Source organism: Lampetra fluviatilis, chromosome 3 (assembly GCF_964198595.1).
Source record: "Lampetra fluviatilis chromosome 3, kcLamFluv1.1, whole genome shotgun sequence".
Classification (NCBI taxonomy): Eukaryota; Metazoa; Chordata; class Hyperoartia; order Petromyzontiformes; family Petromyzontidae; genus Lampetra; species Lampetra fluviatilis.
In genome coordinates, this window is record NC_136277.1 from 15,113,648 (window position 1) to 15,137,062 (window position 23,415).

Consider the following 23,415-nt stretch of genomic DNA (forward strand, 5'->3'; position numbering starts at 1 on the left):
TAACACACACCGCTAACACACACACAGCTAACACACAACCGCTAACACACACCGCTAACACACACCGCTAACACACACACAGCTAACACACACCGCTAACACACACCGCTAACACACAACCGCTAACACACCACCGCTAACACACACCGCTAACACACCACCGCTAACACACACCGCTAACACACACCGCTAACACACACCGCTAACACACACCGCTAACACACAACCGCTAACACACACCGCTAACACACAACCGCTAACACACACCGCTAACACACAACCGCTAACACACACCGCTAACACACCACCGCTAACACACACCGCTAACACACAACCGCTAACACACACCGCTAACACACACCGCTAACACACACCGCTAACACACACCGCTAACACACACCGCTAACACGCACCGCTAACACACACCGCTAACACACACCGCTAACACACACCGCTAACACACACCGCTAACACACACACAGCTAACACACACCGCTAACACACACCGCTAACACACAACCGCTAACACACACCGCTAACACACACACAGCTAACACACACCGCTAACACACACACAGCTAACACACAACCGCTAACACACACCGCTAACACACACCGCTAACACACACACAGCTAACACACACCGCTAACACACACCGCTAACACACACCGCTAACACACACACAGCTAACACACACCGCTAACACACACCGCTAACACACAACCGCTAACACACACCGCTAACACACACACAGCTAACACACACCGCTAACACACACACCGCTAACACACACCGCTAACACACAACCGCTAACACACACCGCTAACACACACACAGCTAACACACACCGCTAACACACACACAGCTAACACACAACCGCTAACACACACCGCTAACACACACCGCTAACACACAACCGCTAACACACACCGCTAACACACACACAGCTAACACACACCGCTAACACACACACCGCTAACACACACCGCTAACACACAACCGCTAACACACACCGCTAACACACACACAGCTAACACACACCGCTAACACACACACAGCTAACACACAACCGCTAACACACACCGCTAACACACCACCGCTAACACACAACCGCTAACACACACCGCTAACACACACCGCTAACACACACCGCTAACACACACACAGCTAACACATTACCGCTAACACACACCGCTAACACATTACCGCTAACACACACCGCTAACACACACACAGCTAACACATTACCGCTAACACACAACCGCTAACACACACCGCTAACACACACCGCTAACACACACCGCTAACACACACCGCTAACACACACCGCTAACACACACCGCTAACACACACCGCTAACACACAACCGCTAACACACACACAGCTAACACACACCGCTAACACACACCGCTAACACACACCGCTAACACACACCGCTAACACACAACCGCTAACACACACCGCTAACACACACCGCTAACACACACCGCTAACACACACACAGCTAACACACACCGCTAACACACACCGCTAACACACACCGCTAACACACACACAGCTAACACATTACCGCTAACACACACCGCTAACACACACACAGCTAACACATTACCGCTAACACACACCGCTAACACACACCGCTAACACACAACCGCTAACACACACCGCTAACACACACCGCTAACACACACCGCTAACACACACACAGCTAACACACACCGCTAACACACACCGCTAACACACACACAGCTAACACACACCGCTAACACACACCGCTAACACACACACAGCTAACACACACCGCTAACACACACCGCTAACACACACCGCTAACACACACCGCTAACACACACCGCTAACACACACCGCTAACACACACCGCTAACACACACCGCTAACACACACCGCTAACACGCACCGCTAACACACACCGCTAACACACACCGCTAACACGCACCGCTAACACACACCGCTAACACACACCGCTAACACACACCGCTAACACACACCGCTAACACGCACCGCTAACACACACCGCTAACACACACCGCTAACACACACACAGCTAACACACACCGCTAACACACACCGCTAACACACACCGCTAACACACACCGCTAACACACACCGCTAACACACACCGCTAACACACCACCGCTAACACGCACCGCTAACACACACCGCTAACACACCACCGCTAACACGCACCGCTAACACACACCGCTAACACACACCGCTAACACACACCGCTAACACACACCGCTAACACACACCGCTAACACACACCGCTAACACACCACCGCTAACACGCACCGCTAACACACACCGCTAACACACACCGCTAACACACACCGCTAACACGCACCGCTAACACACTGGCCTAGTAGGCCTCGGCAAGGTAAGGTAATTTACCCTTTTTAACCGGGTAAAAGGCTAAAGGTAAATAGTAAAGGTGTCGACATGCCAAGGGGTCAGGTAAAGTGTAGGGTAAAGGTAGCTCGGAAGAATTACCCGGTAGGGTAAAGCTAGCGCTCTACCTAGCATATACCTGTTATAAACCGTTGTCATGTGTAGTACCCCAGTAATTACCCTGTAATAGGGTAATTTGTATGGGGTAAGGGTAGGGTAAAGGTAGGCTCGTTGTTTTTTACCTTACCTGCTAAAGGGTAATTGGTAGGGTAGAGTGATTGCATTGTGGTAAAGGTAAAAGGTAGGGTAAAGATAGGCTCGTTGCTTTTACCTTACCTTGCCGAGGCCTACCACCTAGACAAACAACGCTCCGATACCACGGTGAAGCCGTGTGGAAACTCCCGGCACGGGGAGGTCACTCACCCTCCTCTGCTCTTCGTCCTTGCACAGCTTGAGTTTCTCATCGAAGCACTGCGGGGACACGGAGAGACGGCGGCACAAACAGCGGCGGCAGCGTGAGCGAGACGATGTCCCATTGCTTGTCTGCCTTCCCTATGTCTCACAATCTCCTGGTGCCTGTCTAGGTGCCGTGGTGGATAGATGTTGACTACCTCGCCTGGCGTACAGGAGGTCGTGGGTTCGAGCCCGACTCCTGACGACGCCTGCTGTATATTTGGAGTTTGCTTGTCTCTTAACATAATCATCACGGTGGCTAGGAGATGTTAACTACCTCGCCTGGTATACAGGAGGTCGTGGGTTCGATCCCGACTCCTGACGACGCCTGCTGCTGTGTATTTGGAGTCTGCGTGTCTCTCTCCCTTCCCCGTGGTCAAGTGGATTTTTCTCCGGGTCCTCCAGTTGTTCCCTCCGCATTTAGGATCCACGTCACGCGTTCAGAGGGTTTGGCTGCTGCCTTTCCTTCTTCACATGTCCACGTCTCTCTCAACCCCTCCGCGATCTCCCCACGTCTCTCTCATGTCTCTTTCTCCCGTGTCTCCCCCCACCCATCTCCCCCGTGTCTCCCCCGTGTCTCCCCCACCCCCCATCTCTCCCCGTGTCTCCCCCACCCATCTGCCCCGTGTCTCCCCCACCCCCCATCTCCCCCGTGTCTCACCCCGTGTCTCCCCCCGTGTCTCCCCCCGTGTCTCCCCCCGTGTCTCCCCCCCCATCTCCCCCTCCCCCCCCCCCATCTCCCCCGTGCTTCCCCCCCCCCATCTGCCCCGCGTCTCCCCCCGTGTCTCCCCCACCCCCCATCTCCCCCGTGTCTCCCCCCGTGTCTCCCCCCGTGTCTCCCCCCCCATCTCCCCCGTGTCTCTCCCCCACCCATCTCCCCCATGTCTCCCCCACCCATCTCCCCCCGTGTCTCCCTCACCCCCCATCTCCCCCGTGTCTCCCCCCGTGCGTCTCTGTCACCTGCTGCTGCTCAATGAGGATCTGCAGGTAGGCGTCAGCTTCCGCCAGTTTCCGCTCAAAGTCCCCGCCGCCTGGCGTCAAGTTCAGCTCGGGGTCCTGGGGGCACGGCAGAGGAGGGGGGTGGGGGGAGCAGGGAGGGGGGGGGGCAGGTTCACAAATGAACCCACAATGATAATTGGTTTTTTACCCTTCTATCTGGCAACAAAAACTGACACCTTTTTACAAGGAGTCATGTTTGCATAGACCGCAATACCTGCAGTCATAATACAAACAAAAAACATAACTCTGATAATGTGCACTGTCCTTGAAGGTGTCAGTTTTTGTTGCCAGATAGAAGGGTAAAAAAACAATTATCATATTTTTACTGGCAAATGAGGTTCCCATAGTGAACCCGCAATGCTTTGCTGACCTCGTCAAGGAACATCAACCATCACGGAAACTTCGGTCATCCTCGAAGCAGCGGCTTTTGCCTGGCCATCCCCTAGGTCGACTCAGCCTCAAATGAGCACCTGGTGCGGTGTGTAGTAAACATCGCCACTGGGGAGGCAAAAGCGGTTGGGCGTGGTGCTGGCCACCCACCCCCTCGTGCGCCACAGTGCCGGCCTTCATAGGTGCTGCTCGCTAACAGCACTTGCCGCGACAGTCTAATCAGGTGACAGGGGGGATTTTGTCTTTGTATGTGTGCAAGGCAGTGTGTGCGTAAGGCAGCGTGTGTGTGTAAGGCAGCGCGTGTGTGTGTGTAAGGCAGCGTGTGTGTGTGTGTGTGTAATGCAGCGTGTGTGTGTGTGTGTGTAAGGCAGCGTGTGTGTGTGTGTGTATGGCAGCGTGTGTGTATGTGCGTCCGGTACCCTCAGCTGTAGCGAGTGCCTCTGGATCGTGTCTTCGAGCGCTCCGATCCACTTCTCCCGCTCGTCTGCGTCGCGCGCTGACGGAGAACGTTTGCAAACACCGAATCACATTCACCACCGACAGTCAAGTCGACAATGCGAGTTCGACCCCCGATGAAGCCGAATCGAGTTCAAAAGAACTCAGAAACGCCTGGTGAAAGACCCAACGCAGAACATCCCTGGGTTTGATCTTCCACGGAAGCTCATGGTCCACCCGAAACCACATCCACTGCACAAACCATTGCAGCAGATGTGGATACCTAATGCACCAATGGAAATTTTTAAACTCTCCAGTATATACAACTCTTTTTTCAGAAGCGACCTAGCCATGAATAGTATTGTATGAATGTTGAACTTCTTTTGCACCGTACGAAGCCAACCGTGCTAATCGGAGGGAGCTCAATTAAGTGGCTTATCACGTGATCACCACTCAAAATAAAAAAAAAATACAAAATTTTACCAGCTAAGGCCCACTGAGCGATACAGCTCTTTTTTTCAGAAGCGACCCGGCCATCACCAATGATAGCTCAACGAAGTGGGCTTATCATCACGTGGAAATGCACAGCGGTCAAATACTCCGAACGCACGTTTCATCCTAAAACGTGGAGGGAAAAACCCGAGGACCCGGAGAAAAATCCACGTGAACACCGAGAGAGGGAGACACGCAAACTCCAAACATACAGCAGCAGGCGTCAGGGTCGGGATCGAACCGACGATCTCCTGTAGACCAGGCGAGGCAGTCAACATCTCCTAGCCACCGTGATGATGATGATGAGAGAGAGACACGCAAACTCCAAACATACAGCAGCAGGTGTCAGGGTCGGGATCGAACCCACGACCTCCTGTACACCAGGCGAGGCAGTCAACATCTCCTAGCCACCGTGATGATGATGATGAGAGAGAGACACGCAAACTCCAAACATACAGCAGCAGGTGTCAGGGTCGGGATCGAACCCACGACCTCCTGTACACCAGGCGAGGTAGTTAACATCTCCTAGCCACCGTGATGATGATGAGAGAGAGACACGCAAACTCCAAATATACGGCAGGCGTCAGGGTCGGGATCGAACCGACGATCTCCTGTATACCAGGCGAGGTAGTCAACATCTCATAGCCACCGTGATGATGATGAGAGAGAGAGAGACACGCAAACTCCAAATATACAGCAGCAGGCGTCGTCAGGGTCGGGATCGAAACCACAACCTCCTTCATACCAGCTGTTGTCGGCTGTGTTGTAGGCTGTGTTGTCGGCTGTGTTGTAGGCTGTGTCGTCACAGCCTACAACACCTGTTATGCATAAAGTTTACCCATCCAATCACTTTGCCAAGCTCAACCCCGCTTTAGCTTCCGAGCTGTGACGATACCGAGTGCATCCGTGGGCGACTTAGTCCCTGTGGTCTAATCAGCCTGGATAGAAGATTTTGTTCAGTGTCCAGCAGACTCGCGCTTATTCGCCGTGCGCGCGATTTTCGTCCAATGTGCGGACTAACCGCGCAACCTGAGATGTTGACGTGCGTACGTGAACAACTCATGCCCAAATTAATCATCTAAAATCCAATTTTCGATTTGAAGCTTTCGTGACCGCAGGGATTCATCTTCTTGGTTGTTTCGGTGAAGTCACGTAGAATGGAAAAAATAAAAATAAAAATACAACATTATAAAATAATTCTCACGACGTTTCGGCCACAACGCAAGCAGCCGTCCTCAGGTGGAGAACAGGTATGTCGAGAAGACTCTGTCTGACTCTGTCTTCTCGACAGACCTGTTCTCCACCTGAGGACGGCTGCTTGCGCTGTGGCCGAAACGTCGTGAGAATTTCCATTCTACGTGACTTTACCGAAACAACCAAGAAGACATCTAAAGTCCGTTGCACGACATTGTTATTCTCGGCAATGCATATTGCAAGTCACACGGCGCCTAAACCGAGCAAACAATCTGTTGCGCTCCGGTTCCTTCGAGACGCACGCGATCTCCCCCTCTGCAGTACAGTAGTTGCAATGTCTTGGCAACAGTGGGGCGGAGTTTGGTTGATGTCGATGGGCTGTGGCTCTGCTGCTGTCCACCCAGTGGGCAGGGAGCCTTCGGTGCGGGAGCAGCAAAGTGTTACGACCGAGCATCCGCGCGCATCGTCGATCGGTCGAATGTCAGTATTTAATTCTAGATTTGAAGCTTTCGTGACTGCAAGGATTCATATTCTTAGGTTTTTTCGGTAAAGTCACGTAGGTAAAACATTAAAATTAATAAAAGTAAAATAAAAAATCACGACGTTTCGGAGGCAACACAAGCTTCCGTCTTCAGGTGGAACCGTCACAGCCACGACAGCTGTATCAAGTAAATGAGAGATTACAAGAGCTACCACTCCGTATATATAATGGTTGAAGAGGGGAAGGGCCAAGTACGGCACACTTTTTATTAATATTAATATATATACGGAGTGGTAGCTCTTGTAATCTCTCATTTACTTGATACAGCTGTCGTGGCTGTGACGGTTCCACCTGAAGACGGAAGCTTGTGTTGCCTCCGAAACGTCGTGATTTTTATTTTATTTTACTTTTATTAATTTTAATGTTTTACCTACGTGACTTTACCGAAAAAACCTAAGAATATGTCAGTATTTGTTGACGGGCAAACTCAATCTTCCGCGGGAAGATGGTTAGAGTTCATGGATCATCCGTGATTCGGAATAATCCGTGGCCGTCCTCCCCATCATTTGCGTGGATAACCGAGAGTCTGTAGCGTGTGTTGAGTTTTTTTTATTTGGTTTGTTCATGCAAGTAGGGAGTTACCCTGGAAGTGGAAAGTTTTCTGATCCACGGTGATGGTGAAAGTGCTGTCATCTTCATCGTCGATGCCAATCACCGCTCCCTACACACAGAGAGGAGAGAGAGAGGAACATCACAATCAACGCCAATAAAATCATTACCGTCATCGTCATCAGCACCATCTCCATTGTGAGAAAACGATACCAGAATGACCACCGATACCTCCACCATTAAACCCTCACATTCACTGTCATCGCCAAAACAACCATTCCCAGATAAAACTATTCGAAAACGTATTTTTACTTTACCAGGTACCAGCTATGGAAGCTCTTTTCAGAAGCGACCTGGACATCGATAAAACGGAAGCTCAACGGAGTGGGCTGATTATCGCGCGGAAATTTATAGCAGCCAAATACTCTAAACGCGTGACGTTGATTCTAAATGTGGAGGAAAAAACCGGAGAGAGCCAGAGAAAAATCCACGCGACCACGGGGAGAGAGAAACGCAAAACTCCAAATATACAGCAGGTGTCAGGGTCGGGATTGAACCCACGACTTCCTGCATACCAGTTAACATCTTTCCACCATGGCGCCCCATCACCAAAAACAACATCATAACAAATCGACACCAATAATACCATCGCTACCAAACACCACCGGTATCAACATCACCCAACATCACCCCGCACCACCAAATGCATCTCCTTCCACTGTTCGTAAGGAACGAGCAACATTTATAATGGCAGATTGATCAAGCTTAGTCGGCCTCTCAAGAACAACCGATTGTATCACCGGTGCCATCACGAGCGGCTGTAACATCACCAAAACCACCTCCACGTGTGACGATCTTCAACAACAACCGCCGTTCACCGCTAAGTCAAAATCTGAATATTTATTCATACTGGAGAAATCCGATGAGCTATGAAGCTCCCATTCACAGATGTTCATGAGCGACAGTAACTGGCGGTGACGTCACCGTGGCGCTCGTGCCATGCTAGGTGCACCCTGAGGCGACGTGAAGTGTCGAAGGCCCGCCAGGAAACGTCATGGGACAGACCCAGCAGATGCCATGTGTTTGACTGGCTGAGATGTTTCGCAGATGCACCACCAGCTGTGCTGCCCACTGCGCCCAACTTTCTGTGTTTTTATTCCCCCCGGCACTCCGTTGTTGTGAGCATCGCTCCCCCCGCCCTCCGTTGTTGCTGGAGGGCGACTGCCTCCAACTGGCCAGTAGCAGCGTCCTTCACGACCGCCACCACCGCCACCAGCGCCACCACCGCCACCACCGCCACCAGCGCCACCACCGCCACCACCGCCACCACCGTCACCAGCGCCACCGGCGCCACCACCGCCACCACCGTCACCACCGCCACCACCGCCACCACAATCAGCGCGCACGCTGCCACTCACCCGGAGTCGAACACAGCCCCGTCGGGACCCTCTCATCATCTTGTCCTTGGACTGAAATGAAAACAATAATGATACAATAATAACAATAATAATAACGCACATTTCTCAAGTGGCACATTCCCTCCGTAGATCTCAATGCGCCCTGTAACGAAGACCTGAGCCAGTAGATTGATACCTCGGTGAGCTTTACCGGGTAAGATAAAACAAAAATTGTTATATTTGTACATTTTTCAGTGACTTGTATACTTCCCCAACATTGTGCCACTCTAGAGCATCTAAGTTGCAAAACGAAGGGGCAGGCAGGATGCTGACCACCAAACGTGCAACGCCCTTCACTACCTCTCCTCCAGTGGGTATGAAAGCTTCGGAAGACACCAGGGTTTGTAGAGTTAGTTTATTGAACCAAGCGGTTAAGACGGGTTTTCCACTGCACCGTCATCCGTACTGTGTGTGTTGTGTGCCTGGTGTCAATCACCCCTCGTCGTATCCTCCCTCTGTTGTGTACGGAAATCGTCTTGTTAAAATATACAGCAGCAGGCGTCAGGGTTCAGGATCGAGCCCACGACCTCCTGCATACCAGGCGAGGTGGTCAACATCTCCTAGCCACCGTGGCGCCCAATCAACTGCTGGATGAGGGCCTCCCCACGCCGTGCGGGTAACACTGGTCAACACACTTTTTCTGGCATAAGGAATTCCAACGGTTTTAGGGTAATTTTGGGGTGCTGATTCTCAATCTGGCATCAGTTTTTGTCTATCACATCAGGCTTTTGAGATATCAAATATTGCATTTTTAATAAAAACTGCGGAAGAAAAATATTAAATATATGTGGATATCTACATAAAATGATATTATGAACACACTATCCTAAAAAAACAGCACCATATTTTAACACTAAAGCAGTCACTGACTCGCAACAACTTGCAATCATAAGTGACAGAGTTAATTTCGGGTAAAAATCAATGAAAATGGGGTATGCCGATAGCATCACATCTCAAAAATGAGATGTGATAGAGCAAATCTGAGATCAGATTTGGAATCAGCACCCTGCAAAAGTCCAGGCCAGAAAAAAACTTTCTTTTTTGTTGACCAGTGTATAATAATTGGAGGTGACTGCACCACACCTCGCCATGCTGGCCTGTGTGGGTGTGAGTGAAGGCAGTGTGTAGTACATGCAATGCATTGTGCTGCAATGCCCTCTGCTGCTCACAAGGCAGCATAGCCCCCCCCTCCCATACCCCTGAAGCGGCCTTTAACTATGCAGGCGTTGTCATCATAGATCGAAGCGTCATGTTATAACGCTAGAGTTTGGGGGTTGGGTTAAGTGAGCACACAAACGTAGGGATCGGGGATATCAATTCTAGATTTGAAGCTTTCGTGACTGCGAGGATTCATACTCTTAGTTCTTTCGGTAAAGTCACGTAGGTGAAAATAAAAAAATAAAAAAATAATAAATGAAAATAACTAAATTAAATCACGACGTTTCGGAAGCAACACAAGCCTCCGTCATCAGGTGTAACTGCTCCAGTAAAATTACAGTAAATTTACTAAAATAAAATTTTTACTAAAATTGTAATTTTACGAAAAATTTAATTTTACTAAAATTGTAATTTTTTTTACTAAAATTGTAATTTTACTAAAAATGAAAATAAAAAATTAATACAAAATAAAACAATAAAAATCACGACGTTTCGGAGGCAACACAAGTCTCCGTCATCAGGTGGGACCGTCACAGCCAGATTTGCTGCATCAAGTGAGTTGTCTTCCGAAACGTCGTGATTTTTATTGTTTTATTTTTATTAATTTTAATTTCATTTTCTACCTACATGGTGACTTTACCGAAAGAACTAAGCGTATGAATCGGGGGTATCGTCATGCAGCGTCTCCCTTACCCCACCCCTACGTCTTAACCCCTCATCCTAACCCTACGCACACCTACAACAACAACAACTCACTCAACCCCAAACTGTTTCCTTTACTTGGCAGCCCTTTGATTGGTGGGAAAACCCACCACCGTCGCTGCCCGCCGCTCACATTAACATTGGCTGCTGACATTTGAGCTACGCCCACTTCAAGCCTTTCTAAACAGTTTTTACCTTGAGAAGCTTCCCGATGACGAACGCTTGTGCTGCGATCGAAAAGTCGTAGTTTGTTGTTATTTTCTTTGGACCTACTATCGACGTGACGTTACCGAAAGACCCAAAGAATATGTTTCTTTAAACGTAAACCTTTAACCCCCATTGCCTCTATCGCTAACCCACTTAACCGAACCCACGGCCCAAGGCGTATATCCCTGTACCCTTAACTTTAGATTGTCTTGCTACTCAACCCTAATCCGACAGCTCTATCTTGACCCCTAGCCCATCACCGCACCCCTGTGCCCGTCATCCTTAGCCGCGACTGACCAAACAGGTCACGCGTAGAAGTGACGGCCCAATTTGCTGTTTACTTTGGTGTCCTTCCAACGCAACTACGGTTGGCTTATGCATGGTGCGAAAGAAGTTCAACGTACATACTCACCACAGAGACCCATAGACTCGTACAGAGACCCACAGACTCACACAGAGACCCATAGGCTCGCACAGAGAACCACAGACTCGCACAGAGACCCAGACTCACACACAGACCCATATACTCACAGAGACCCATAGACTCACACACAGACCCATAGACTGACACAGAGACTCACACAGAGACGCACAGACTCGCACAGAGACGCACAGACTCGCACAGAGACCCACAGACTCGCACAGAGACCCACAGACTCACACAGAGACCCATAGGCTCGCACAGAGAACCACAGACTCGCACAGAGACCCAGACTCACACACAGACCCATATACTCACACAGAGACCCATAGACTCACACACAGACCCATAGACTGACACAGAGACTCACACAGAGACGCACAGACTCGCACAGAGACGCACAGACTCGCACAGAGACGCACAGACTCACACAGAGATCCATAGACTCAGAGACCCATAGACTCACAGTGACCCATAGACTCACACAGAGACCCACACTCACACAGAGACCCATAGACTCCTAAACTCTGCATCGAGCGCTTTCAGACGCGCCGTTTCTGCGGCCGTCTGGAATGCTCTCTTCCTTCCGATGTTAGGAAGTTACTGGTGAGCTGTAATGCACTTTTAAATCATCTATATTGACAAACTTATTCCTTTAGAACTGCGTCTTGTTGCTGTTTAGTTTGTTGTCTTTCACCCCGGCACTTCCGATTAGTACGGTTGGTTACGTACGGTGCGAAAGAAGCTCAACCGTACGAATATTAGGAAGTCACTGTGCACTTTTTAAATCATCTTGATGGACAAACTCATTCCATTAGAGCTGCCTGTTGTTGTTGTGTTTAGTTTGTTGTCTTTCACCCCGGCACCTACGATTAGCGCGGTTGGCTACGTACGGCGCGAAAGAAGTCCAACCGTACAGTCGCACATACACACACACACCCGAGACCCAATCGCCTCTTCCCCCTCGCTCCGCTCCGCCCCGGCGGGGTCCTGTCGCCTCTCCCCGGGCAGGATTCGCTAGGAAAGTTGGGGGGGGTAGGTAGGTGGTGAGGCTCACGCCGGTTGGGCTAGGCCTCGGCAAGCCTGGACCGCCTCTCGCGCGCTTGGGCCCGAGGTGCGGTCACCGGGCCCCTGTACCGTGTAGTAGGAGAGGAGGCCCGCGCTGTAGTCCAGCACGAACCAGCGGTACTGCCATCCCTGCATCACGTTCGTCCACTTGCTCAGCGGGCCCTCCATCACGAACGCCATCGCAACCCCCCCCACCCCCCTTTTTTACGACCCCCACCCCTACGGGGTCCACGGGTGGGTGGGTGGGTGAGGCGTGGTGACGTCACTCAACAACACAGGCGCGGGGGGGGGGAGTCACACGCGCCGTGCGTGATGACGTCGGTCAACAACGCGGGAGTCGCACGCGCCGTGCGTGATGACGTCGGTCAACAACGCGGGAGTCGCACGCGCCGTGCGTGATGACGTCGGTCAACAAAACTGGAGTCACACGCGCCGGGCGTGATGACGTCGGTCAACAACGCGGGAGTCGCACGCGCCGTGCGTGATGACGTCACGCAAACACACGGGCGGGGTGGGGCGGGGGTAGTGGCACGCGCCGTGCGTGATGATGTCACTTCACAACACCGGAGCGTGGGGGGGGGGGACACCGCGCCGTGCGTGATTACGTCACACCACAAAACCCGAAGGGGGGAGTCCCACGCACCGTGCGTGATTACGTCACTCGGTCGTGACGTCGTCGCGTAACTGCCGTTGTGTTTTGGGCGACGTCACCGCCGCACGACCGGACCGTGGGACGTCATCACGTACAAGAGAAAATCCGATGAGCCATGAAGCTCTTTGTTTATTTTTTTAAAGCAGATGTCCTGGAGGATCGTGGGCTCGATCCCAACCCCTGACGATGACTGTTGTATATTTGGAGTTTGCGTGTCTCTCTCTCGGGATCGAACCCACGACCTCCTGTAGACCAGGCGAGGTAGTCAACATCTCATAGCCACCGTGATGATGATGAGAGAGAGAGACACGCAAACTCCCAATATACAGCAGCAGGCATCACCAGGGTCGGGATCGAACCCACGACCTCCTGTATACCAGGCGAGGTAGTCAACATCTCATAGCCACCGTGATGATGATGAGAGAGAGAGACACGCAAACTCCCAATATACAGCAGCAGGCATCACCAGGGTCGGGATCGAACCCACGACCTCCTGTATACCAGGCGAGGTAGTCAACATCTCATAGCCACCGTGATGATGATGAGAGAGAGAGACACGCAAACTCCACATATACAGCAGCAGGCATCACCAGGGTCGGGATCGAACCCACGACCTCCTGTATACCAGGCGAGGTAGTCAACATCTCATAGCCACCGTGATGATGATGAGAGAGAGAGACACGCAAACTCCCAATATACAGCAGCAGGCATCACCAGGGTCGGGATCGAACCCACGACCTCCTGTATACCAGGCGAGGTAGTCAACATCTCATAGCCACCGTGATGATGATGAGAGAGAGAGACACGCAAACTCCACATATACAGCAGCAGGCATCACCAGGGTCGGGATCGAACCCACGACCTCCTGTATACCAGGCGAGGTAGTCAACATCTCATAGCCACCGTGATGATGATGAGAGAGAGAGAGACACGCAGACTCCCAATATACAGCAGCAGGCATCACCAGGGTCGGGATCGAACCCACAACCTCCTGTATACCAGGCGAGGTAGTCAACATCTCATAGCCACCGTGATGATGATGAGAGACACGCAAACTCCCAATATACAGCAGCAGGCATCACCAGGGTCGGGATCGAACCCACGACCTCCTGTACACCAGGCGAGGCAGTCAACATCTCATAGCCACCGTGGGCGCCCCTTGAACTCAAGAGGGCGCCAGTTTCACGGCCGCGTTTTTAGGGGTGGGATTTTTGTACCTCCTGTTTAAGATCAATTCTCAGCATAAAGGAACAGGCGAAAACAAGAATCAGGATTCTTATTCATATCCCGACCCTGACGATGCCTGCTGCTGTATATTTGGATTGTGCGTGTCTCTCTCTCTCATCATCATCGCGGTGGCTAGGAGATGTTAACTACCTCGCCTGATGTACAGGAGGTCGTGAATTCGATCCCGACCCTGACGCCTGCTGCTGTATATTTGGATTGTGCGTGTCTCTCTCTCTCATCATTACAGTAATTTTAGTAAAATTACAATTTTAGTAAAAAAAAATTACAATTTTAGTAAAATAATTTTTTTTGTAAAATTATAATTTTAGTACAAAAATTTATTTTAGTAAATTTACTTAATTTTACTGGAGCAGTTACACCTGATGACGGAGGCTTGTGTTGCTTCCGAAACGTCGTGATTTTATTTAGTTATTTTCATTTATTTTTATTTTATTTTATTATTTTTACCTACGTGACTTTACCGAAAGAACTTAAGAGTATGAATCCTTGCAGTCAAGAAAGCTTAAAATCTAGAATGTGTGTTATTTCTTGATTTCGCGTGGATATTTTGGTGGGGGGTAGGTGGTGGGGTGGTTGCAGGTGTGTAAGGGGCCGTCCATAAATGACGTCACGCCCCTAGGGAGGGGGGTCAGACATTTGTGACGACGTATGACGAGGGGGGGGGGGGGGGAGAAATGTGACGTCACATCAAAATGCGCAACTTTAAATAAATATAGACAACACGTTCTACTTAATTAAATAGACTTTTAATAAATGTTTTCTCCTACAACATCAGAGTGCAGCGCCACATTAAATACGCACTACAATGACAATAGTTTAAAGCGATTTGAAGCATCTTTTTTGGGGGGGGAGGGGGGCAGAGATTTGTGACGTCATATTTAAGGGGGGGTCTGACTTTGTGACATCGTGTGACGAGGGGGGGGGGTCAAAAATCGTCAAAAATGACGTCATTTATGGCCGCGTGACGTCATTTATGGCCGGCCTCTAAGTGTGTATGTGGGGAGCGGTAGTGTAGCGGTCAGCGCGCCACGCAACGAACCTGGCGACACGGGTTCGATTCTCGCTCACAGCCAACACCCGGTGACGAATATCTGAACTGGTCCTGGGCCTCCCCTAGGTCGACTAAGCCTCAAATGAGTCCCTGGTGCGGTGTGTGGTAAACATCGCCACTGGGGAGACAAAGGCGGCCGGGCGTGGTGTTGGCCACCCACCCCCTCGTGTGCCGTGCTGGACATCATAGGTGCTCGCGAACAGCACTTGCCCCATCAGTCTGTCAGAGGCTACACGGGGGATCTTTGTCTTTGTCTTGTTGTATGCCCCACGTCAACACACACCACTGTGTCTGTGTTGACTCTAGTTGGCCGGGGGGGATTTCCCACTCCTCGCCTCCACCACCCAATACCAACACACCCGCCATTCGCCACGAAGTGACGGTCACGCCACCACGGCGCCTGTGCCAGGCCAGGTGCACTTTCAGGCCATCGCGTGAAGTGTCGAAGGCTCGCTCGCTGACAGGAGGTCACGGGACAGACCCGGCAGGTGCCATGGGTTGACTGTTGCTGTGCCAGGCTAGGTGCAGGAGGAGGTCACGGGACAGACACGGCAGGTGCCATGGGTTGACTGTTGCTGTGCCAGGCTAGGTGCAGGAGGAGGTCACGGGACAGACACAGCAGGTGCCATGGGTTGACTGCTGCTGTGCCAGGCTAGGTGCAGGAGGAGGTCACGGGACAGACCCAGCAGGTGCCATGGGTTGCACTGCTGCTGTGCCAGGCTAGGTGCAGGAAGAGGTCACGGGACAGACCCAGCAGGTGCCATGGGTTGCACTGCTGCTGTGCCAGGCTAGGTGCAGGAGGAGGTCACGGGACAGACCCAGCAGGTGCCATGGGTTGCACTGCTGCTGTGCCAGGCTAGGTGCAGGAGGAGGTCACGGGACAGACCCAGCAGGTGTCATGGGTTGTACTGCTGTGCCAGGCTAGGTGCAGGAGGAGGTCACGGGACAGACCCGGTAGGTGCCATGGGTTGTACTGCTGTACCAGGCTAGGTGCAGGAGGAGGTCACGGGACAGACCCTGCAGGTGCCATGGGTTGTACTGCTGTGCCAGGCTAGGTGCAGGAGGAGGTCACGGGACAGACCAGCAGGTGCCATGGGTTGACTGCTGCTGTGTCAGGCTAGGTGCAGGAGGAGGTCACGGGACAGACCCAGCAGGTGCCATGGGTTGCACTGCTGCTGTGCCAGGCTAGGTGCAGGAGGAGGTCACGGGACAGACCCAGCAGGTGTCATGGGTTGTACTGCTGTGCCAGGCTAGGTGCAGGAGGAGGTCACGGGACAGACCCGGTAGGTGCCATGGGTTGTACTGCTGTGCCAGGCTAGGTGCAGGAGGAGGTCACGGGACAGACCCAGCAGGTGCCATGGGTTGACTGCTGCTGTGCCAGGCTAGGTGCAGGAGGAGGTCACGGGACAGACCCAGCAGGTGCCATGGGTTGACTGCTGCTGTGTCAGGCTAGGTGCAGGAGGAGGTCACGGGACAGACCCAGCTGGTGTCATGGGTTGTACTGCTGTGCCAGGCTAGGTGCAGGAGGAGGTCACGGGACAGACCCGGTAGGTGCCATGGGTTGTACTGCTGTGCCAGGCTAGGTGCAGGAGGAGGTCACGGGACAGACCCAGCAGGTGCCATGGGTTGACTGCTGCTGTGTCAGGCTAGGTGCAGGAGGAGGTCACGGGACAGACCCAGCAGGTGTCATGGGTTGTACTGCTGTGCCAGGCTAGGTGCAGGAGGAGGTCACGGGACAGACCCGGTAGGTGCCATGGGTTGTACTGCTGTGCCAGGCTAGGTGCAGGAGGAGGTCACGGGACAGACCCTGCAGGTGCCATGGGTTGACTGTTGCTGTGCCAGGCTAGGTGCAGGAGGAGGTCACGGGACAGACCCAGCAGGTGCCATGGGTTGACTGCTGCTGTGTCAGGCTAGGTGCAGGAGGAGGTCACGGGACAGACCCAGCAGGTGCCATGGGTTACACTGCTGCTGTGCCAGGCTAGGTGCAGGAGGAGGTCACGGGACAGACCCAGCAGGTGTCATGGGTTGTACTGCTGTGCCAGGCTAGGTGCAGGAGGAGGTCACGGGACAGACCCAGCTGGTGCCATGGGCTGCACTGCTGCTGTGCCAGGCTAGGTGCAGGAGGAGGTCACGGGACAGACCCAGCAGGTGTCATGGGTTGTACTGCTGTGCCAGGCTAGGTGCAGGAGGAGGTCACGGGACAGACCCAGCAGGTGCCATGGGTTGCACTGCTGCTGTGCCAGGCTAGGTGCAGGAGGAGGTCACGGGACAGACCCGGCAGGTGCCGTGGGCTGGCTGACCGATATATGCACCAACGAGCTGTTTCCCCACCCCCACCCCTTACCGTGCCAACTCGCTGTATTTTATCCACCCCCGGCGCTCCGCTCGTTGTTGTGAGCTAGCGCCGCTCCCTCTGCCCTCCGTTGCTGGAGGGGGCGACCGCCTCCAACTGTAGCCCAGTAGCGGCGTCCTTCACGAGCCACCACCATCACCACCGCCATCATCATCATCACGTGGGTGTTGGACAAGGCTCGCGAAGGACGCTGCTGCTGGGCAGTTGGAGGCAGTTGCACGACCGCCTTTGTCTCCCTAGTGGCGATGTTTACTACACACCGCACCAGGTTACTGTTGGTGGCCGTGAGCGAGAATCGAACCCTATACGGGAGAGGCGGGGGTGGTGGTGGTGGTGATGGTGGTGGTGGAATCTTCGTATTTGTTTCTCTGTGGAGGTCACCGCGGGTCACGCAGAGTGGCTGGGCGAGTGGGCACGTGCTCGGGTCGGGTTTAAATGCCTCTCCCCCCCCCCACACAACACTCGAGCAGAACTCGAAGGTCCGCTCTGCGCTCTGCATCGCCACCGCCGGTTCGTGCCGGACGCGGCTTGGGAGCCGAGACGGATTCCGAGGCGTGGGGGGCGTGGGGAGGTGGGGGGCGACTTTGAGGAGGCAACTTCTCTCGCCCATTCGGCCCCACGCCACTCCCCGCCCGCTCGCTCGCTCGCTCGGCCACCCAAACCCAACCCGCTCGCTCTCTCGCTCGCTCTCTCTAAGCCGTCCGGGGCCACCCAAGTTTGACTTGCATCCCACTGAGATTTGTGCACACAGCGTTGGTGTACGGTGTTTGTTCTGCAATATTTTTGCTGTCTTTTCTTGGATTTTCTGTTTGAACTTAGTCACATAGTCACTTTAAGATGTTTTTTGTTCGTGTTTTTGTTTTTTGTTTGTTGCGGTTGCACCCGATTCAAGAGCTGAATGGCTCACAGGGCTATACCTAATAAATGAACTTGAACTTGAATCCCCGTCCACGGCTAACAAACTACACAAAATGTCTGCTTCTTTTTCGATTTAAAGTTTTCGTGACTGCAGGGATTCATCTTCTTGGTTCTTTCGGTAAAGTGATCACGTAGAAACGTCGTGAGAATTATTTGATTATTTTTATTTTAATTATGTTATTACTTCCCTTCTACGTGACTTTACCGAAAGAACCAAGAAGATGTCTGCTTCTTCTTCCAACCTTTTTGCCGGTATCAAAATGATGGGGGGGTGGATGTATAGGCTTTACCTAAACTATAAACATTTTTTTTTTACCAAGTAAATGGCTCTTATTGCTACTAAAAATAGCTCTTCCTGTTACTGCTTTTATTTTACCAGGTAAGGCCCCACTGAGCTACATAGCTATTTGGCAGCAGCAACCTGGCTATCACAAATGATAGCTTCAACGAAGTGGGATTATCATCTTCATCATCATGATCGTGTGGACATATATAGAAGCAGCCAAACACTCTGAACGCGTAACGTTGGTTTTTCAATGTGGAGGGGAAAACCGGAGGACCCGGATAAAAATCCATGCGACCACGGGGTGAGAGAGAGAGACACAAACTCCAAATATACAGCAGCAGCAGGCATCGTCAAGGTCGGGATCGAACCCACAACCTCCTGTACACCAGGCGAGGTAGTTAACATCTCCTAGCCACTGTGATGATGAGAGAGAGAGACACGCAAGCTCCAAATATACAGCAGCAGGCGTCAGGGTTGGAATTGAACCCACGACCTTCTGTATACCAGGCGAGGTAGTCAACATCCCCTAGCCACCGTGATGATGAGAGAGAGGGAGACGCAAAATCCAAATATACAGCAGCAGGCATCGCCAGGGTCGGGATCGAACCCACGACCTCCTGTATACCAGTCGAGGTAGTTAACATCTCCTAGCCACCGTGGCGTGCCTATGTATGTTGAACTTCTTTCGCACCGTACGTAGCCAACTGTGCTAATCGGAGGTGCGCGCGGGGTGGTTTGGGTGGGTTATGGGGAAGGACAACAACCTAAACCCACCACCTCAACAATAACAAGCGGTTCTAAAGAAATTATTTTTACTGGTAGGAACCTCCTGGTTACACCAGCCCACAGGGGATTATTGTGTCCGTCCGTCCGTCGTGCAGGGAGGGGCTGGGTGGGGAGGGAAGGGCTGGGTGGGGAGGGGAGGGTGGGGAGGAGCTGGGTGGGGAGGGTGGGGCTGGATGGGGATGGGAGGGTGGGGAGGGGCTGGGTGGGGAGGGCTGGTTGGGGAGGGCTGAGTGGGGAGGGTGGGGCTGGGTGGGAGGGGTGGGAGGGGTGGGGCTGGGTGGGGAGGGGTTGGTCACCCCGTGGTGCCTTTATAAAACTCAACGTTTAACCTACTCACGCCGGCTTGTGCCCGCCCTCACAGTCGGGCATATTTGCGGAATACACCACGCCGCCGTTGACCCTGGCCATTGACCGGGCAACCCAACGTTCCTACCAGCTCCCTCCGCAGGAATGTGTTCAATCAACCTGTTGGTGTTCGTATGTCGCTCGCCACTGGCGAGAAGAGACCCGAGCAGCGTTACGCAACTGACGAAGAGATAACGAAGCCGGACTGACTCGGAGCGAGATCTCGGCTGCCAAACCGGAGCTGGTCAAAAGCACACGTACACACACACACGTGCACACACACACACACACGTACACACACACGTACACACACACACGTACGCACACGTACACACACACACGTACACACACACACACACGTACACACACACACGTACAACAACAAAAACCGCCATTCGCCACTAAGTGGCGGTGACGTCACCACGACGCTTGTGCCAGGCCATGTGCACCTTGAGGCCACGTGAAGTGTCGAACGCCCGCTGGCAGGAGGTCACGGGGCAGACCCAGGTGCCACGGGTAGACTGACTTAGATGAGTGGCTGATGCATCACCTGTGCCCCCTACTGTGCCAACTTGCTGTGCTTTAGCCACCCGGCGCTCCGCCCGTTGTTGTGAGCGTCGCTCCTCCGCCCCCCGTTGTTGTTGGAGGGCGACTGCCTCCAACTGCCCAGTAGCGTCCTTCACGAGCCTCCTCCACTGAGGCCGATCTTGACACCGCTGGTACCAGTCATCGGCAAGTCCACTCAGCTCCACGTCCTGCTGTACCACATCACTCCATCTCTTGTCTAGCCCGTGCCGCGCCCGTTTAGCCCCCTCGATCCGGCCGAACAAAAGCTGTTTAGGCATGCGGTGGCTGGGCATGCGGGCTACATGACCCAGCCAACGCAGCCTTGCCTGCCGGAGGAGCTCACCGATGGGACTTTGCCCAGATCTTTCAAGGATTTGTGAGCTCCTCACACAATCCAGCCTGGTTAAACCCAGGATGGATCGTAGGCAGGCCAGCATAAATGTTTCCAGACACGTACACACACACGTACACACACGTACACACACACACGTACACACTCAAACGTACACACACACACACGTACACACTCAAACGTACACACACACACACACGTACACACACGCGCTAAAGACAAAGATCCCTCCCGTATGGCGTCCAACAGATTTCTTTGAGACAAGTGCTGTTAGCGAGTAGTAGCAGCAGCACCTATGAAGGAGACAAAGACAAAGATCCCCCGTGTAGCCTCTAACAGACTGTCGGGGCAAGTGCTGTTAGCGAGTAGCAGCAGCACTTATGAAAGAAACAAAGACAAAGCTCCCCCGTGTAGCCTCTAACAAGACTGTCGGGGCAAGTGCTGTTAGTAGCGAATAGCAGCAGCGCCTATGAAGGAGACAAAGACAAAGATCCCCCGTGTAGCCTCGAACAAGACTGTCGGGGCAAGTGCTGTTCGCGAGTAGCAGCAGCAGCGCCTATGAAAGAGACAAAGATCCCCCGTGTAGCCTCTAACAGACTGTCGGGGCAAGTGCTGTTAGCGAGTAGCAGCAGCAGCGCCTATGAAGGGAATGGAATGCCCCGTTGTTGTAGCGCGGTTTCCGAGGGGTCGACGGCGAACGACTTCCTGTTGATACGCCGACTGACTGTGAATTTAAAAACCCATCACCTCCGCGTGTTGAATCATCAACTGAGCACGACGTTTCCACACAGAGAGAGAGAGAACGAGTAAGAGACGGAGAGAGACTGTTTTGACTTTTAAACAACTTTTATTTCCGCCAGCAGAGACACACACAGAGAGAATAATAGACAGAGAGAGAGAGAGAAGAATAGGATACAGAGACAGAGAGACGAGAGAGAGACAGAATAGGATAGAGACAGAGAGAATACCAGACAGAAATAAAGAGAGAGAAAAAAACCCACCCCAAACATTCAAGCAAACGAAATGACAATCAGAATATTTATTTATATTGGAGGAATCCGATGAGCTATAAAGCTCTCCCCCCCTCCCCCCACCTGCCACACAGACACACATGTCACATCGACGATAAATACACGGACGCGTTCATTTTTCTACACGCCATGAGCCAGCGGGCGAGTCGTTTACTGGCACACTGGGACACTGGCAGGCTGGCAGGCTGGATGGCTGGCAGGCTGGTACACTGGCAGGATGGCAGGCTGGGACACTGGCACACTGGCAGGCTGGCAGGCTGGATGGCTGGCAGGCTGGTACACTGGCAGGATGGCAGACTGGCACACTGGCACACTGGCAGGATGGCAGGCTGGCAGGCTGGGACACTGGTACACTGGCAGGCTGGCAGGCTGGCTGGCAGGCTGGCAGGCTGGAACACTGGCACACTGGCAGGCTGGCTGGCAGGCTGGCAGGCTGGCAGGCTGGAACACTGGCACACTGGCAGGCTGGCTGGCAGGCTGGCAGGCTGGCAGGCTGGAACACTGGCACACTGGGATACTGGCAGGCTGGCTGGCTGGTACACTAGCACACTGGGACACTGGCACACTGGGATACTGGGATACTGGCAGGCTGGCACACTGGCACACTGGCACACGGGCACACTGGGACACTGGGGTACTGGCACACTGGGACACTGGCAGGCTGGCACACGGGCACACTGGGACACTGGGGTACTGGCACACTGGCACACTGGCACACTGGCACACGGGCACACTGGGACACTGGGGTACTGGCACACTGGGACACTGGCAGGCTGGCACACGGGCACACTGGGACACTGGGGTACTGGCACACTGGCACACGGGCACACGGGCACACTGGCACACGGGCACACTGGCACACTGGGGTACTGGCACACTGGGACACTGGCAGGCTGGCACACGGGCAGGCTGGCAGGCTGGCAGACTGGCACACTGGGACACTGGGATACTGGCAGGCTGGCAGGCTGGTACACTAGCACACTGGGACACTGGCACACTGGGATACTGGGATACTGGCAGGCTGGCACACTGGCACACTGGCAGGCAGGCTGGCAGGCTGGCACACAACGCAAATGATTTGTCCTGTGCGGTTCACAGTAAAAAATCACTTCGAGATATCGAGTTCTACGGATCATGACTCATGAGATGCACTTCTCTGTCGGAGCGGTGGCGCCATCGATGGGCGCGCTGTGCGCCATCGATGGGCGCGCTGTGCGCCATCGATGGGCGCGCTGTGCGCCATCGATTGGCGCGCTGTGCGCCATCGATTGGCGCGCTGTGCGCCATCGATTGGCGAGCTGTGCCCCATCGATGGGCGCGCTGTGCGCCATCGATTGGCGAGCTGTGCGC

At 53.1% G+C, this 23,415-nt stretch overlaps 1 protein-coding gene across 2 annotated transcripts in view; it reads right to left on the reverse strand.

Annotated features, from left to right (window-relative positions):
- Positions 1 to 12,678, reverse strand: part of OSBPL9 (oxysterol binding protein like 9) — an 80,064-nt gene extending 67,386 nt beyond the window's left edge. For both annotated transcript variants that reach the window (XM_078883777.1, XM_078883770.1), the window contains exons 1-6: positions 12,546 to 12,678; positions 8,882 to 8,932; positions 7,497 to 7,575; positions 4,672 to 4,748; positions 3,824 to 3,919; positions 2,834 to 2,881 (exon numbers count right to left, since the gene is read on the reverse strand). In XM_078883777.1, coding sequence (XP_078739903.1) covers positions 2,834 to 2,881; positions 3,824 to 3,919; positions 4,672 to 4,748; positions 7,497 to 7,575; positions 8,882 to 8,932; positions 12,546 to 12,656 — 462 coding nt within the window. In that variant the 5' untranslated portion in view covers positions 12,657 to 12,678. The remainder of the gene's footprint in view (positions 1 to 2,833; positions 2,882 to 3,823; positions 3,920 to 4,671; positions 4,749 to 7,496; positions 7,576 to 8,881; positions 8,933 to 12,545) is intronic.
- Between the last annotated feature and the right edge of the window lie 10,737 nt (positions 12,679 to 23,415).